The 17,911-nt window shown below is 43.5% G+C and overlaps 1 protein-coding gene across 11 annotated transcripts in view; it reads right to left on the bottom strand.

Moving 5' to 3' along the window:
• arvcfb (ARVCF delta catenin family member b) overlaps positions 1 to 17,911 on the bottom strand; it is a 132,843-nt gene that overhangs the window by 78,512 nt on the left and 36,420 nt on the right. For 7 of the 11 annotated variants that reach the window (XM_029830344.1, XM_029830343.1, XM_029830338.1 and 4 more), the window contains 3 exons: positions 7,350 to 7,435; positions 3,093 to 3,180; positions 2,027 to 2,246 (listed from right to left, as the gene is read on the bottom strand). In XM_029830344.1, coding sequence (XP_029686204.1) covers positions 2,027 to 2,218 — 192 coding nt within the window. In that variant the 5' untranslated portion in view covers positions 2,219 to 2,246; positions 3,093 to 3,180; positions 7,350 to 7,435. Of the gene's footprint in view, positions 1 to 2,026; positions 2,247 to 3,092; positions 3,181 to 7,349; positions 7,436 to 17,911 lie in introns of those variants that run through there. The other 4 variants (XM_029830348.1, XM_029830349.1, XM_029830345.1 and 1 more) reach the window with 2 other exon arrangements.

Genomic DNA, 17,911 nt, shown 5'->3' with positions numbered 1-17,911 from the left:
TGTGTTTTAGGTGCAGTGGAATAGCGAAACTAGCAGCTGCATCAGTGAATATAGTGAGCGAGTTCTGGAGTCACCGGTTGGGTATTTGACTCTATATTTGTCAGTCTATGAATGCGATAGCTGCCTCCTGACGGTGCTTTACAGGGAATCATGGGATAACCGGCATGATTAGGAGCTGTTTGTTCCCCGTTATACACAAAATGCTTAAATCCAAAGTCCACAACCACACCCATCTGTGGTGCTATGCCTCTATTTCCAGATGGATGCTAGTCAAAAAGGTGGTCACGGAGTCCAATGCCTTGAGAGGCTACAAATCACCTTTACCTTTGAGGGGGAAATTACTTTTATAGATTTACATTAACACTGTCAAGCCATCAGAGTGTGACTTATTTGAGTCATTTGGCTGATGTGCAGGAATGTGCTTTAATCCACAAGCGGGCCGCCCTGGACAGAAAATTCCAATGAGGTGGTAAACCCAGCACACTAATAGTGTGGGATTTATGGAAAAACCAGTTAGAGAATCTTTACCGATCATGTGAATGTGTTCTCTGGTGGTCAATCAAATAATCTGCAGCAAAGTAAAGGTTTTGCTCGAGCTTGTTAGCCTCCTGCTGGGAGCAACCTCTCGCTCATGTGTTAAAATGCTGGCTTTGCCGCTCTAAACGATGAAAATGCATTCATTTGTTTGCCATTCGCTGCTGTGCAAATGCATATCGTTCCAAGGTGAGGAGCGTGTCGCAGAGGGTTAGCTAGATCAGTGGCTTATCATCCTCATTAGGCATGTATTTGCATCTGATTTCATTAATGAGACTTTATCCACTTTTATTCTTCAGACCCAAATGTTCAGCAAGCAGGGCTCATTGAGTCAGGCCCTGAGGTTAAGAATCTGAACCTTCAGTTAGTGATCCATGCGGCCGTTTAATTCATCATGAAGCCAGCGGTGTGTGTGTCTGTGCAGGGGGAGGAGAGAAAAGTAAAGAACCAGTGCATTCCTCATTACTCTTACCTTCTAATATTGTGAAGAAGTGTCGGTTCCACTAGAGCAAACACAAAAACACGTCCATTTCTTCAACAAGGTTTGGTATCTGGATGTTTATGGGAAAGCATTGGCGTGATGCATATTTTCATGAATAGAATCCTGACCGATGGACATGTGAGGCGTGGATAATCGTACCTGAGCGCAGCTTAATCACGTTAAGTACTTTAGCAAACGTGGAGCAGTTTATTGAGAAGAGCAGCTAGCACACATTTTCCTACATGCATACACAAATGCAATGTGGCTGCGGGCGAATACAGAAATGGCTCCTGTCAGTGTGATGAAATCCATCTCAGGGTTACAAGTGCCGCAAGATTCTACATGTGGTTGTTCAATTATGGATTTTAAAAAACAGAGAGTGACTCTTTTTCCTAGCAGACAGGTCTCCTACACGCTGTCACTACTGTCAGCTGCTGTCCATGATTAAAGGACAACTGCTCAACTCACTTTACAGGAAAGAGTTTAGTCCTGAGGCAGAATTTAAATTTGACAGTTATGTTCTCCATATCCATCTTCCCTCAAAATCACAGGCCTATCCAAAAACCTTTATCAGTCACACTTACATGTTCCTGTTCAACAGTACCTGAGAGTAAAAGCTTTTCATCAGTGTCTTTAAAACCCAATAAAGTCAATGAGCATCAAAAGTCACATTGGCGAAGACTTTAAGCCGTCCCCATAGCTGACCAGAGCTGAGCAAAAGGTCACATTCAATCAGAACCGTCGATGCTATCAAAGACAAGTGGGCCAAAGCAGATGAGAGTCAATGAGAGGCAGTGGAGGCAAAGGGTGATAGAACGGGAGGTTTGATCTCATCAGCTCGCCTTTGGAGTCACCATAGGACAGAATGGCATCGAGGACACAGAAAGGACTCCCATCAAAGACAAAGGGATGAGCACAGACGGTGAAATGAGCTCACTCAGGTGGAAGAAGGAAGCAGAATGTCAGTTTGGAAAGACAGACGGGCAGCGCAAACATGCCAACATGATTTACCTGCATCACCACCTGCTGCCAAGCCAGAGGTTGGCTGTTAGGTGCGTTGGGAGGCATGTTGGCCCGCTCCAACTGCAGTGTGACGTTGCGACGCTCCTCCTCGAGGGCTCGGGTCAGCTGCTCGAAGCACGCCTCCTGTTCTTTCACCGAGGCCAGGATGCTGGCGGCCGAGCGAACATCATAGTCCTCCATGTCCGGGGTTGATTGCGGCAATACGGATCTTTAAATTCGGGAAGTGAGGGAGAGGAAAGAGGAAGTGGAGGAGGAGGAGGAGGAGGCATTGGGTCAATAAAGACACCCTGACCCAGCAGAATGGGTCTCAACAGGCTGATGCATGCCTCGAGCTCGACCAAGTTTGGATTTGTGGAAATGGGGGATGATTTTGCTTTACAGGACAAGAGGTTACGGTCATCATCAAGACTGCAGAGATGCAACACAACAAGTGGAATACACAGGATGAATATGGAGCGTGGGTCGCCTTAAAGGGAGCCAAAGCTAATAAGATCCCAAAATAACTTAGAGATAAGCTCACATTTACTCCACAATGGCTGGCGACACTGACGAGTGTCAGATACGCCAAATGCCACCCCAGCCACATCACCGATGTGCTAATTTGGACGCCCCCTTTTTTTTTTTTTTCTCTTCAAAGCTTTGCTGGAAAAATGGAAACATGATCAGCCAATGACAAAGCAAAGGTTCTTGTTTCTGGACAAGTGGGAAGAATGGATGTCACCACCCTAAATGAACAGCCAGCATGGAGGAATGGTGCTGACATGGGATATGTGCTAATCATGCACAGGGCCTGAATGCATTCTGACACACAAGCATTGGCGCAGGCACAATTCCAGCACGAGCAAAGCTTCCCACATCCATACGGACATCCCACATATGGACAGCATGGTCTGGAGTCACACCCATACACTGTCTATCAAAACAATCATGATTTTCAAGCCGCAGTGCCAATGGCTCCCACACGTGGGCCGATATTTGATACTGATGGTGACACGATATCTGTGGGTTGATGGTACAATAACAAATGGAGCCAGAAACCCACTGCAATACAGACCTAGATACGCAGGCTGAAAGGTGTTAGGAAGCAGACATCCCCCACTCTCACAGGAGTAGAAGAATGGGACTGCGAGAGGAACGAAGAGCTGGGGGAGAGGGAGGGAGAAGGACCAAAAACAACAGAGAGGAAACAACAGATTTAGATTTATTTTACAATTAAAGAATGTACAGAATTTGCAGAAAAATCAAGGATGCTTTTAAATGCATAATAAAAGTGAGAGAAACAGGAAAGATACTGCCTAATAAAGAGGAAGGAGTGTGTTCACATTGACCATGACACATTGACAAAAGTAGAATGTGCAGCGGAGGTGGGCAACTAAGTCTTGGAAGGGGATTTTTCCCAGCCAGGGAGAGACTGGGATCCAAGGTGAGAGCAGTTCTCTACCTGGGAAGACAGATGACCCTGCTGGATCATGGTCCCCAAAGAACTGCTTTGCCTTCCCCCTTATTTTGGGGTGATGGTGATCAGGCGATCACACACTGCTAAATAACCTCTTATGTGTGAGTTCTGGTGAAATGTGTTTGAGGATCTGTCTGACCAAACAACCGTCTGCCTGCAGGCTGTGTAAAAGGACTTAAAGTGGACATTAGCGCCTCTGACTCTGCAGAGGGAAGCTGGGTCACATCAGAGAAAGTATTTACAAAAGACTACAATTTAAACATAAAAAGATAGTAATGCTATCAATAGATTATAGTAATACCATAAATAAACAATCATGAAAATCAGCAGCTTATCATCTGCACACCGGCACAAAATACACATCTGTTGTTTGAATTTAACCCCTTTATTTTACTTAAATTATTCACAAAATCTTTCTATCGTCATCCCACAAAATTAACAGGATGGATGTGACATCATAAGTGTATTTACCCAAAAGTTGTGCGGAGGAAACTTTCTTTTGACACTCGGAATAAAAATAAGTAAAAGACCTTCACCGAGGAAAGTGAGCATTCCCGACCTGCTGAACACTGTCAGAGAAGCTGTCAGTTGATCATCTTTGTGCATCGGTCTGTCGACGCGTCTGCAACTGCTGCTGCAGGCTACAGCCATGCTATCTGTGACATTTCTGAAGTCGCGTTTTATTGAAAATAAAAGTTTTTATTTGGTGGAGAAAAATCGAGTGCAACATGCCGGCGCCGGATTTGACTTTTTCAGGATTCTGCCTTAAAATTAACAACTTGTTCCGACAAATATAAAAATTGACCGTTACTGTATGCTCCTGTAAATCAGGGTTCAGAAGATGAAGTCCAAAACTGTGTTTTGCCTCTTGACAGAGAGTGAATCCAGCACCGTACGTAAGTCTGTGCAGCGCACGGGCGCCTTATCAAAGCACTTTAGCTTTGCTCTGAGCTTGTGGATGAGTGATGTGGCTCAGCAGGGGGTTCTCAATGCAAAATCAGCCATTAGAGTCTCCAGCAGGTCAGACAACGCAAACTGCATGTGTGAATAAGAAGATGTGGACGGATTCATAAGAGAAATTCTTCAGTGCAGACCTTCGAAAGTGCAGGAACCTCATTCTTTTACAGGCACACAGTCCCTGTTTGATGTCTGTTGCAGACTGATCATTTATTTATCAGGAGCGGAGCCTCATCTGACACCACTGTTCTTCCAGTCTTCCTCACAAAGCAACACATCCTTGAGACTGTGTTTTCAGAGTTGGGCTCCACGTCTATGAATTAAAGAAGACTTTTTTCCTTTTTCTATCAATCACATCTTAAATTCAGAGTCTATTCTTTTAATATAAGGAATTTCAAACCAACAGAGCGCTGTAGAAATAAAACGTTATAATCTGGAATGAATAAAGTGAATATGCCATTTTTTCATTAGTTGGTAATTTTGCAGATGAAAAACTTTTGGTAAAACATATCAAACACTGTTAATCAATTCAGCGCTGTTAAATTCAATGAAAGAAGGAAAAAATGGTGTTGGCTTTAATCAACCCCCAATCTGGATTTGGATTAGGTTGAGTGAACGTTGAAAGAGTCGACTTTTAGATTTCAGAAACAGAAGAGTGAAATTAAATATAATCTAAAATGCACGTTGACTAAATTAGCTCAAAGTGTGCTGGCTAACACCTGCTTTCAGAAATAGCATCCTTGCCTATTTACGGCAGCGGGGCCCGCGCTGAGTGGACACACTTGATGACTGACATGAGTCACGTCCCCTGAGGAATGGAGGGGCCGCGTTCCCTTCGCTTCCTGGGTCATAAAGGGATTGATATGGAAGGCATGTAAGTGCTGCCCTACACTTATCATTAAACACTAACTTCTGGGCCTACTTAAAATAGCAAAGGGAGTGGCATTTAAAGAATTCCCCCGTGCCATCAAATTAGTGGAAAGCTTTGGTTTAGTAGATGTTTGCTAAGTCCGAGGGGATCCAAATACAGCTGAGGTCTGCACGTTTAACCCCAAAATCAATTACATATGCTCAAGTTAGTCCTGACCTCATGCTGCAGAAAATAATGTAAACCCAAGGGCAAAGGGTCACCGATGGGCATCGAAATTCTGAGAATGGGATTAGAAAAGGTTTCCGTTACTTCAAAGGGAATACAATTTGTCTACACTTAATGTAAATGTCTTCGCGGAAAATGAAGGAATAGGCTGGTGTTCCTGGCTTCATGGAGCAGCTCACATCCTGTTTTTCCTGAATACAAATGCACAGAAGCCTTCACTTTTAAAAATGGAGTGTAATAAACACACTCTCACACACACACACAAGATCACACACTCCCCTGTGGATTAGGGCCCTTATTTTCTCACTTCAAAGAGTTGCTGTTGGACTCAGTAATGAATTCTTGTCACCGTAATCATCAGGTCATTTTCTTGAACAAAACTCATAACAACAAGAGCCACTGTCATCACAACACTCTGTAACGAGTGTTTAAAGTGCTAAATTTCAATATTGAAATAAGCAGCTACGGTTTGATCTGGCTATCTGTGTCCGAGCTAGAGGAATCTTTATGTTTGCTGAACTGAATTGCAATTTTTTAAAAAAGGGAGTTATGAGACGGAAAAGATGTTTCCCTGGTTGCTGATCTTTATGCTAACATATGCTAATGCGTTGCTGACTGGATCGTTCTGTTTGAAAGACACACACGAGGATGGTAATTACCTTCAAATTCAAATGAGCAAAAAAAAAATCAAATTATCATATTTGTGAAAAAGCAGAATTTAATGTTGTCCTGCATGACAGGGACAGCGGAGGAGTGACCTGACTGAGCAGGGGGCTTTTAGAGGGATGAGAGAGGTTTAGGATAATTGAGTGTGACCATCAGTGCACTATATGGAGTTGGAAAGGTTGACCTGATTAGGGACGAGTGTGGCAGCAGTGAGACCCTCACGCCTCTTCATCAATGTGTCTCTTTTCCAGAGGCTGTAATTGCAGCTCAAATTAATTCCTTGTCTAAGCCCATCTGATGCCCATCCGAGGATGCTGCTCCCCGAGGCAGCATTTGCAGCCTTCAAAACACCTGCTCCACCTCTGTGAACAGATTCTGAGCATGCAAACGTTGGGAAAGTGTGGTTTTGCCAACAACATTATTACATATTTACAGGGCTAAATTGATACGTTCGACTACGTGGATCTACTCTAAACTCCTATTTCGGAGCCATTAAAGCTTTTGCCTTCTTTCTCCTTGTGTGGTGGAACGCTCACACTGTGAATAAGAGTCATCATAACTTCTGTCTGCTGGGGAGGAAATATTATGTCTCCTCAGAAGGAACCTTTGACAAGCTTCCGTTCAATTAAAAGTTAACAGTAAATTTAACTTTATATCGAATAAATTGACTGTATAGTAGAAACCAAAGCTCCAAAAAGGAACAACCATCCAAACCCAAGTTGCTATGGTAACCTTTTTGGAGCCCAAAAATCAACCAAATTGCAATTACATTCCCTGGGTTTTATCTCACAAGAGGAGTTCGATTGGACACTTGATTGCACAGCAGAGTCTGAAAGCGGAACATTTGGGCTGACTGAAGACAAATGGAACCATCCTTCAGTGGGTGTTCACCTGAACTGATTCAGCTGCGGAAATTGTTAAAATCACTGCTTATTTCCTGGAGGAAAAGCCCCCCCCCCTCAACGCATTAAAATAAAAATTACACGAGGCACCTCAGCGACAACGCGGAGGGCACTGAGACTCCCCTCGAGGAAAGATAACGAGAAGAAAAAACTGTTAGGAACTGTAATTACTTAAACGATAAGCGAAGCACAGTGATTGAAGTGGTCCGGAGGCGAGGATAGAGGTGGGCGTACCTTCAATGTTGGCGAGTATTGGATCGCAAGAACACTGAGGAAAATTGAAGCTCAGGCGCAGTTTGTTCCGTCCACACTGGGGAGACCTGAGGATAAAAAAAGACAAGGAAAGAAGACTTTACATTGAGGAATGTCACAGACATCATGGAGAACCCGAGGTCACGCACTCAATGTTGGAGATCTGCATGGAGGAAAGAGGAACATTGTCGTTCAGGACACAGTGCACCTCCTCCTGCCAACGGCAGCCGTGGAGAGCACGAGCATGAGCACGACCTCAGCTCCTACATCACCAAGGACATCTTCTGGACAAATAACCCCCCCGGCACTGACCAGGAAACCCCTCCAGAGACTGTCCTTCCTTCACAAGCTGAGCAGCGCTGGAGCTCCAACATTAATCATGCTCTCCTTTTTCTGTAGGATGTACAGTGCTGGGATGATCTATGGAGCTGTCTTCACCTTGCTTGTGGATGCATAGAACACCCATAATGCACTGGGAGAGATCATAAATACGAGCACACCTTCAGAGTGGATTGTTTCCTGTTAGAAAGATGGAAGGAGGCATTTGCATATTGTTGATTACACTTATTTATGTGCTTCTCCTTTTATTTTAATATGGTTTCAGTGTTTCTTATATGGACTCACTCACCACCTTTCCCTCTGTCTAATACATGCTGAGGCAGCAATGGTAGAATTTACCAAAATTTCTGAATGTGTAATGTCAATCAAGGCCGTTCTTCAATGATAATCCCAGGAGTGATACTATTCTGTGCTGCTCAGCCTTGAATAATGAAAATATTTTATATGCAATAGAAAAAATATATCTGATGAGTTTTAAGCTCTCCACATAGAGCTAATTAACTAAATGTGTGAGGAAGACGGAGGTCTGATTCTTCAAAACAGTTCATCAACCCTATCGTGACTTCTCTGCACCACCGCAGAAATACAGACATCACAGGATTATGCTATAGAAAAAAACAGCATCTAACAAAAATTTGATTTGATGCTTCATATTATTGGATGAAACATTCAATCCTAGATATGAACCCAAGAAAAACCCACTGAATCCATGAAAGGTGGTGCCAGGTGATGAAATCAAGCGCGCCCTTGCCCACACGGGCCAAGACGGCGGCTTTAAGGATGTAACAGATCCCTGAGAATTGCCTCATACTTAAAGCAACACAAAGATTCCCCAAAAAGGTTCATCTGCAGTTCATTTGGAAAGAAGCACTTCTCATATGCGCTTTCAGCTTGGATTCAGACGGGTTCTTGGAAAATCTGAGAGGAGTAAAAGTTGCTTTATTAAGCTGATTCTCAAACATGCCAGATTAAAAATATAGAATAAAAAATAGGACTGCAACTTGAAAGTAAGTACAATTTGTAAAATAACACCAGAATGTGAGGGTACATCTTCAAACACAGGGGACTTTATTCAGCAGAAAAGAACACAGTGTGCTGGTGATTATCTTTTGGGGTATCTTTTTTTCCTTTTTGGCAGATGATAAAAACAGGATGTTTAAAAAAGAATAATGTGTTTTTCAGCTAGCAGAATATTTATATGTCTTAGTGGTTGGAACATTTGAAAAAGTTGAGCAAAAGATAAGTTAAGCATCAACAGGAGACTAACACGGCAAAAAAAGAGAAGCCAAGAATCCAACTACCGTACTCACATTTATTTACCAAACCCTGACAGCGATGCGGTCGTGGATAATTAAAGCAAATGTTCAGAAAATGTGTATGTTGCTTTGATTTGACAGGCGCAGTTGGAGGCAAGTGGAGACGGCTTATAGAGCATCAGATTCGGACCGGTGCTGGGAGGAAATATTAGCCGGCTGACCTCCTGGAATATTAATTGCAGACCCCTGCTGTGTGTCACCAATGAGAGTATCTCCTTTTTTGCCCCTCTGAATTCATATGGGGGTAAATTTCATCTCCAAGTTTCAAGACTTTAAACTGAATATATGAATGTCGGCTTTAATGCATACACATACAGGCTTGACCCCAGGCCAAATAGATGTACATGATAGTACATGCACATGCTTTTTTTTTTCCAGCCGTGATCAGAAGACACCCACGGTGAAAAATTTTTTTTTTCTAGATTTCTGCTGCAGCTTGAATTAGAATTCTCTCCCTCTCCCCGGATCTGTGTTGTGCTCACTTTGAGGTCAGATCAACTCGGAACGTTTTGCATTTCTGATGCTCACATCAAAGGTGAAGCTAAAATATTGCTTTCCAGTCGTGGACGAGCTCCCGCGTCCTCCCTCAATGGAGTTCCTCCTGACAGCAGAAACACTTTGATTCATGCACATCTTGCTCAACTTGGTTGATGCAACACTCGCGTAAAGTGAGTTTTCCTATTGATGGATTGCCTCATTATGTCAAAATTATGGTAACCATAGTGACCGTCCATCATAAATGTGTTATACCGTAGCTCATCCACAACCTCCGCCAGCATTGAGGTCTGTTGGGACAGAATAAATCCCACCAGACGGGAACTTTCTGCACAAACTGTTCTGTAGACTCACAAGACTTTGAAAAATATGATAATCACAATATAGAAAAGTGGGGAAATGCAAAACTACTCAGTACTCACAGCAGTAGTGCAGAAATGACTATCTTAAAATCATATTATTGAGTAAATCCAGGCTTGGCTCCACACACAGATATCCCGAATACCCACAGCTGATTTATTTACACAGTTTCCAGTCAGACGCTTTCTCTGCTCTTGCTCTTGTGGATCACGTTGACAGTCTTCAAGCGGCGTCCCCGGTGCTGCCTTCATCATCTGACAGTCAGAACAGCGGAGGCCTCATGCAATATTTGTGCCTTCGCATCAGTGACTGATACCTCAACCTGCTTTGCATTATGCAGACGATTGCATATTCTATCGTGACTTGTCCCCCGTCATCCAGCATCATCTGCAGAGTGTAATTCTGTGATTAATAATGGATGCAGAGAGATGGATCAAGAGCTGAGCGACTGTCTGAGGACGGCTACGCTGATAAAGGTCCTTCCCATATTTGCCAGCGCGTTTGTACAGTCACAGCATCAACCTGCAGACAGTTTACGCAGCCTCTGTGTGTGCAGGTTCCACGTGAATGCTGTGAACATGAACCTGTTCACCCACATCTACAAATGTGGAAATGTGAATACTTGTCAGAAGGTGTGGATGGTCCACCAGCTTTCCCTTATTTCATCTCTCCAATATATTCTTATAAGGCAGCAAAATCCTCTAAATTAGTCCAGCAGATGCGAAGCAGGTCTATTCTACAGCTAACTCTGCAAACCTGAGACACATTGTGCCCCAGAATTTCTTACTGTTTCTGCCTGCTGGGTTTGCAGAATATGTTATTTGAAGTGGCATTTTATTGTGCGCTTCAAAAGAAAATTACAGCCATTTACCATCAATAAGTATTTGAGGTTTTTTAACTCCTGCTGTGCTCTTTCAGGAGAGATGGTCTTGACCAGTGCTCCTCCCATTTAAGTCAGGATGAAAACGTTATGTAAATTAGAACAGAGAGCCTGTCAATATGTAAATAAAGACTATAAAAATGTAGGGAAAGATGGGAAAGTAAGGCTTTAAGGTTTTTAAAGGTTTTCCTGTATCTGGGCTATTTTGATGGCAGCTACAAGCACATCAGGGACATTTCTGAGTCAATCTTCTCCATCACGTCTAATCCACCATTTCATAGCATCAGGCAATAGTCCATCTTAAATCTGCGCAGGGACCCACAAAGTGAAGAAATGAAACAAAGGTCCTCTCAGCTCAACGGGTGCCCATTCCACGGCCAGCGGTCAGAGCCAAAGTGTTAAAGAGACGTCTGGCGCAGGAAGAGCTCCGTTAGCATAGGAAACGACTCTGGTTGCTGCCGATGTTCTCCCGGTAAGAAACTAATGGCATCATCAAGAACACGGAATACATTCCAGTAACACCATGCTGGAGTGTGTAATAATAAAGTCTGTCTGTTCTGGTGGGGGGGGGGGTTCTCCCTTATAATGATTATCAAGACAAAATCAGGCAGCCCAACTGTGACGAGCAATGATGAAGCTGAGAGATAAAACAGATAAGCTGATTCATCAAAGAAGGTACCAATGGAACTCTGTGTGTGTGTGTGTGTGTGTGTGTGTGTGTGTGTGTGTGTGTGTGTGTGTGTTCATCTCAGCATCATGTCTCACACATTGAGGATCAACCCCACCTTCACATAAAATGCTGCTTTGAATAAAACATGGGTGCCGGAAATCAAACTCGACCGCGATCCCAAATGTGCCTGATTACGGAACGTGCACCGCCGCAGTCAGGCGGAATGCTATCTGCAAAGTCAGCAGAAGACTTTATCTGGGGTACCGGATAATTAGGAAAGAGAGGAGGGATGGCGCGGATGCATTCAGGTGTGGGAGACGGCGTGTGTGATCAGGGCGTGAAGCCGTGAGGAGATCAAACATTGTTCTGGTGTGTTATCTGCGAGAACACGCTTAATCTGAGCGGGAGACTGCAGAAGACAAACGTGCAGAAATGGATCACACTCTCAGCAAAGCATTCTCCTTTTGTCCTCTGTTTCTGACCCTGGTGTCAACATTTTGATCTCGTTGGGAGGCGCTCAAGCGTGAACTGTTGGGTATTTAAACACCTGCTGGCATCACTGAAATAAAGCTCACCAACTTTCTTCCACTTTAGTGATTTTCTTGTTTGTTGTTTTTAACAAGCTGCACTTCATTATGCAGCAAATTAACACTTCGTTTATGCTGATTACTGTGTAATTAAGAAGGACATATTGTTAGGAACAGCCAGCGTATGAAAACTCCAGGGGAGAGCGACTGATTAATTGTTCAAAATCCTTCGTCTAATTGCGGTGAACTGCTGAAAAGTGCAACACCACAAAACTGTCGCTCACGCCAAGCGCGTGGTTGTGTGTGTGCGTGAAGGTCGCGGCTGATACAAAGTTCACATTTCTTGCCAATTAAATCGAGGCTACAGAACAGCAGCACCATTCTGGAATGCAACTTTTCACATTCCGCTGAACGTCAGGACGCTTTGGACTGAGAACAGAGCAACAAACCGGTCCGAAGCTTTCACTCTGAATGATAGTTGGTCCTGGAAAAGACTCCAATTTTCCTGGAGGCCATGTTTCTGCAGAAATGAAGTAGCTATTTTTAGAAGCACAAGCATAAGTCCCAATTTCCTGAACCGAGCGCGGGAAGGCTCCCCAACTGGAACTAGCCGCTGGAGACAAGGAGCTCGGGCTTTAAACATCTCACAGCGGGTTTGTCTCGTTAAATCACACTTGATTACAACAGTAGACCTCCCGTGTGAGCAGAAGAAACTCAGAAAACCTCCACATACATACAAAAGCATGACCTCAGAAAGATTATTTGACTTCTGCATAACTCTGTTTTCACTTCAATACCGAGGAATTCAAATAAAAAGGGGCCATTATAAAAGTTTTCTTTCGCTCTGGGCTTGAATGGTCAGGGTGAGAGTGTTATTCTGTATGTGGAGGCTTTGAAAAGATTCCTCAACTCCGACAACTTCATGGCGGACATGGTGACATTAATCAGAGATGACAACCACGATGCAACAGCCTAACAACTTTATTGTGCGATGGTACCCATTCTTACATATTTCGCCCCTTTTATCAGGTTTAAATGAAACTAAACCAACTATAAATCTTCAAATTTCATGGTCAGATGACTGAGAAATTATTTTTATTGATTCAATACAATCCGTGATGAATAGAAGCAAATTATATAACATTTTTTCCTTGCTGCAATACAAACACAATTCTAAGTAGTGGATGATTGCGAGTGTCCTTTAAGATACCGTGATTATTTTGGTTTTTTATTTTGGTCTGGCTGGTTGAAGAATTCAAAAAGCTGTTTTGCAGGAGGTGCTCTCATCTGTTACTCTGATAGATGACTCCTTGAGTTACGGATTGCTTTGCTTTACTCAGAAGTTTCTGCTGTTTTCCTTTGAAACTCGGCACAAAACCTCTCCAGACACCATCTTCACTAAACAATATATCCTGATCCTGATCGGTGATGTAGGCCTTGATTTGCCCGATACTGATTCAAGCCCATCAACAACCTGCTGGCTCACTGCATTAAAGAAATGTGAAGAAAATAAGAGAAAAACAGGACGGGCCAATTAGCATCAGTTGAAAATGTCCAGACTCCTGCAGAAAATAGGAAGGCCTCTGAAAAACACTGGGACTGCCTCTGAGTGATCAGCCTGCTCGATCAATCCATCACGCCTTTGGTCCCGTCACAGTGCCGTCTGCTGTGCATGGTTCTGCACCGCTGCTATTGATGAGAGTCTCAGGCCGAACCTGCACCTGATCCCTCAGAGCATGTCTAGAGAGCCGTACCGCGGATCGATCCCAGCCGGTCAGCAGTTGGCAGGTTCGTCTGAAGTGTCGCTGCTGTCAAACCGGTTCCACGTGTCTCTGAGATGAAACCATAAATCTGCAGCTCAGACAATCAAATCTAGACAATTATTAGTCACGCGGGGTCCTCTTTTGAGCCGTCTGAGATCATTCTTGCATCTATTTAGTCCAGATTCAAGGCAGTCAATCCCAGCCTGGAGTTACGATTCAGCTCAGATTTTTGGAGCTGCTATCTGACATCCCTTCTGTCAGGGATTACACAGTGAGAAACAAAATCATGCAATTTTCCCAAAAAGTGCTGAAATGGTTCCGTTTCTTTCTTCAAAAACTGTTGATTGCATTCATCATTGTCCTTGTGTTGAATCCGAATTAATGAATATCATCTGCTGTACAGATCTCTGGTTCCTTTGTGGTAGCTGCTGTGCCACACATGTCGCGTGACAAACACCCGACAGTCAGAAAAATGAGCTGAAAAGTGTTACAAAGATCCTCCAGCCTGGTGTGAGACCCGAGGCAACCTTTCTATGAAGCCGTGTGGGGCAGCAATTCACCTCAAATTAAACAGTAGTCAACACAGACGTAGCAGAAGTTCGAGGAATGTGTTTCCCGCAATTTGCCAGCGTGGAAGATCAAGCACATCTCACTCCACAGAGAGCTTTTCCACCCTCAGACTCACCATTACTTCTCAGCAAGGCCCAAAACCTGGTATTAAAGTGCGGCTTCAGTGCAGAACACAGGTGAGAAACAGAGCAAATACAATGTACAGAGCTGCAGAAAGCCTCTGCAAATGAGTAAAGATCCTTCTGAGAACAGATCAGCCAGGGCGTTTGGAGAAGGGACAAAATATGGCTTCAGAGACGAGCAGAGTTTTATGAACCTTGTGGAGCAGAGAACAAAGCAATTCTGGCAATTTCTTGGATGAATTCATCTGTTCTTAATCTTGAACGTTAGAGGTCAGAGAGGGTGTGTCAATTCAATATTTAACAATATCTTGCACAATTTAAAACTATTCCATGTGGAATTATAATCATTATGAATTAATCCTGAAGTGAGTGAGTATAAATATTTGGGAAAGTAGTTCTAAGGCCACAAATTACCAGCTCACCCTTTAATATGAGAGTTAATCTTTATTTTCTTGAAAGGTCAAAGCACTGGGCCATTTCTAATGGTTGAAGACTAAGAAATGTTCTGAGAAACAAATTGTAAGACTTAAATGTTTGTCATTTGCCACACATGGGACAGGATAAAGAATAAGGCAAACAGGAACAAGACATAAGCAGGATGGTCCCCCACCATGAGCCTGGTCCTGCTCAAGGTTTTTTCCTGTTAAAAAGGAATTTTACCTTGCCACTGTTGCTTGTTGGGGGTCAGGCCCTGGAATTCTGTAAAGCACCTAGAAACAATTCCGATTGTAACAGACGCTATATAAATAAAGATTGATTGATTGTTAAGAAATCCACACACAGCTCAGCAGCAAGACAAAGAAATTGGGATAAATGAGGCAGAATCCAGGAGAAGTATTTGCAATTTCCACTGTCAAAGTCAGTCAAGGCTCTCTAAACTCAAGCTTAAAGTTCCAACAAGCCTACTCTGAGTAATTCAGGGTAAACAGCAGCGCGGCGTTAGAGCAGCGTCCTCGGCAAGCATTGATTTTGCATGTTGAATTGTGTTAATGTCACAGCTGATCTAATGAGACACGTAGAGAATGGTGCAGTGATATGCTGGCCTCAGTCCTGCTGCACTGAGCTTATTTGGTCGCTGATAACCCTTCTGGAGCCGAACGCTGCAGAGCAAATAGCTTCATTAGCTCTGTCAGATGATGCAGCTGAGGCACCCCATCTCCAATGACCCCACTGCATTTTTCCTCCCCCTGTGGGTCAGAGCGATGCCCCCGCTAAGATAAAATACCACAGCTCTTTGCTGCAAACTCACGCGCTCGCACCACGTTAAACTGTGAGCTGTGATAGTCACACTGTAAAAGGGCAACTTTCATGACACGGCGAGCAAATTAAGATGCAGAAACTGGAGCTATGGCGATTGCATTCTAAATAATCCTGCAAAACTTTTGAGATAAACTTTTCATACACAGCTTGGCCTGTGCATAAAAGCTGACCCACACCTGCCTGACTTGACTTGTACAGACAGAACATAATATTTAATTCACTAGTCACAAATATTTGTTCCTGAGAAAATGGCTGGACTCACGGAAGTGGAACTGGAACACTGATCAATGGGGATTATATCGACGCACTCAAATTGAAATGCATGATATTTAGAAAATGGATGGAAACCAGCAGCAAGTACAGCAAAGATGAAAATGTAGTCAAGAGCTGTTGGTTTATAGGCTGATGAATTGAGCGCTGTCAAGGTTTTCTCCACCTCAAGCAGCTGTTTAATCTGATAAAAACAAACTTCTGCAGAATTATCTTTTATTGAGAGTGCTCACTGCCGACCGGGAGCTTTTATTGCTTCCAAAAAAAAAAAATCACTCTTCAGCTCATTGGTAGATCACTATGTATTCCACAGCAGTGTTTTGCTCCTCTGCTAGCAGCAGCACCACCTGTAAGTAAAGAAACTGCAGCAGCGGAACATCAGTACGGATGATACTATCCCCAGAAGTGGGATGAAAAGTAATGAAAAAGATAATGTGGCTTTTCTCTTCAATGCATCACAGCCTGATGAAAACCCACCGTGTTGTGAAAGTCGGCCTAGATGCTGTTGGCTAAACTGGCAAAGCTGAGACGTCAGACAAATGAGTCGCCTTCAAAACAATCAAGGATCAAATAAAGGAAACCTAGGAGACGTAGCGATCAGAACAAAGATGCCATTTTCTTGTATTCAAGGTTGAGCCAGAAGCAGGTCCTAATTATGGATTAAACAACACTTAAGCAGCACAATAAACGTAACATCAAAGATGCTAAATGTGTTTTCAAAAGACCTTTGGAAAGGTACCAAAACAACATCTTTGTATGTGGCCGCGTATTCTTTTTGACTCCGCCATTTTGAAATGCATAAAAAATTTTACAGAAACAGGCAGGAAATCTCACCTCTAAGAGGATAAGATGCTTCCTTGTATATTCCAGGTAGATTTGTGTAAACTACATACTCAGAAATGTTCTCCAGAGTGTCACTAAACACTGGCTCACCCTGCATGAGGAGGAGGAGGGTGAGAAAGATGAAGAGGAGGTGGAAGTCAAGTAATTGATCAACTGAGGGTAGTCTCTGTATCGGTGATCGATGATCAATGCTGAAGCAGAAAAGCCTCAGGCAGATATCTGTGCTGCCCTCTTTTGAACCTACACAATACTGGATGTTTAGTTTGTGGAGGGGAAATGTGGCGGTGAGAAAACGCCGAATGGCACGGAAATAACACAGTTCAACGCTGCGAGGTGGACAATCTTATCACAAGCTGCTAGATTTAATGATATTGAGTGTTTGACGCTCTCCAAAGCAGGAGGAAGAGTGTGCGGCGGTGTGGCTGCGTGGAGTAGATGAGCAAAATGTCTCCTGACAGAGTCGATAGCAGCAACTGACAGGAGTCAAACTGAATTTCACGTTTAGCAATTTGAAACAAATCTGGATCTGAGGAAATCGAGTGAAGGCCCTGTTACCTCGATACAAAATGATGCAACCCCCACAGCCAGAGGGGCTCCTGCTTATTGAGTTCTCCCCAGAAGAGAGCAGAAATCAGGCTATCAAATACTGGAGCTGGGAAGGATCAGGAGAGTGTTTGCCCAGGCTGGGAGGCCTGATTCTAATTACTTTGATCAGAGTGCTGACAGTCCAATCTGCAACAGCCTGCGTCAATCCCAAATGTAAACCGATGCAAACAAAAACTTCCTAATTAGCATTAAAGGGCTAAAGTGAGGGGAGATGAAGTTCTCGATCAGCTTTGCGTGACTGACTTCAGTCATTTGCAGTTCTTGATTGTTTTTTGTCCAAGGTCGAGTGTCTCATTTGAGGGCATCAGAGCGGAGTGGCGCATGACTCCAGATTACTGATGTGCACTCTGGTTCACTCTGATGCAAGAACGAGATGGAATCATAATGAACGGGATCCCCAAAGATCCCCAGAGCACCGCTCTAAAACAAGGTGTACTTTGCTCTCTCAAATCTTTTGAAGCAGATGTGTGATTTCCTGACAGATGTAGCTGTTGCTACCATGTATATTTTAAACAGCTGCTGG

This window comes from Takifugu rubripes, chromosome 21 (assembly GCF_901000725.2).
Source record: "Takifugu rubripes chromosome 21, fTakRub1.2, whole genome shotgun sequence".
Classification (NCBI taxonomy): Eukaryota; Metazoa; Chordata; class Actinopteri; order Tetraodontiformes; family Tetraodontidae; genus Takifugu; species Takifugu rubripes.
This window is presented reverse-complemented; position numbering and strand designations above follow the sequence as displayed.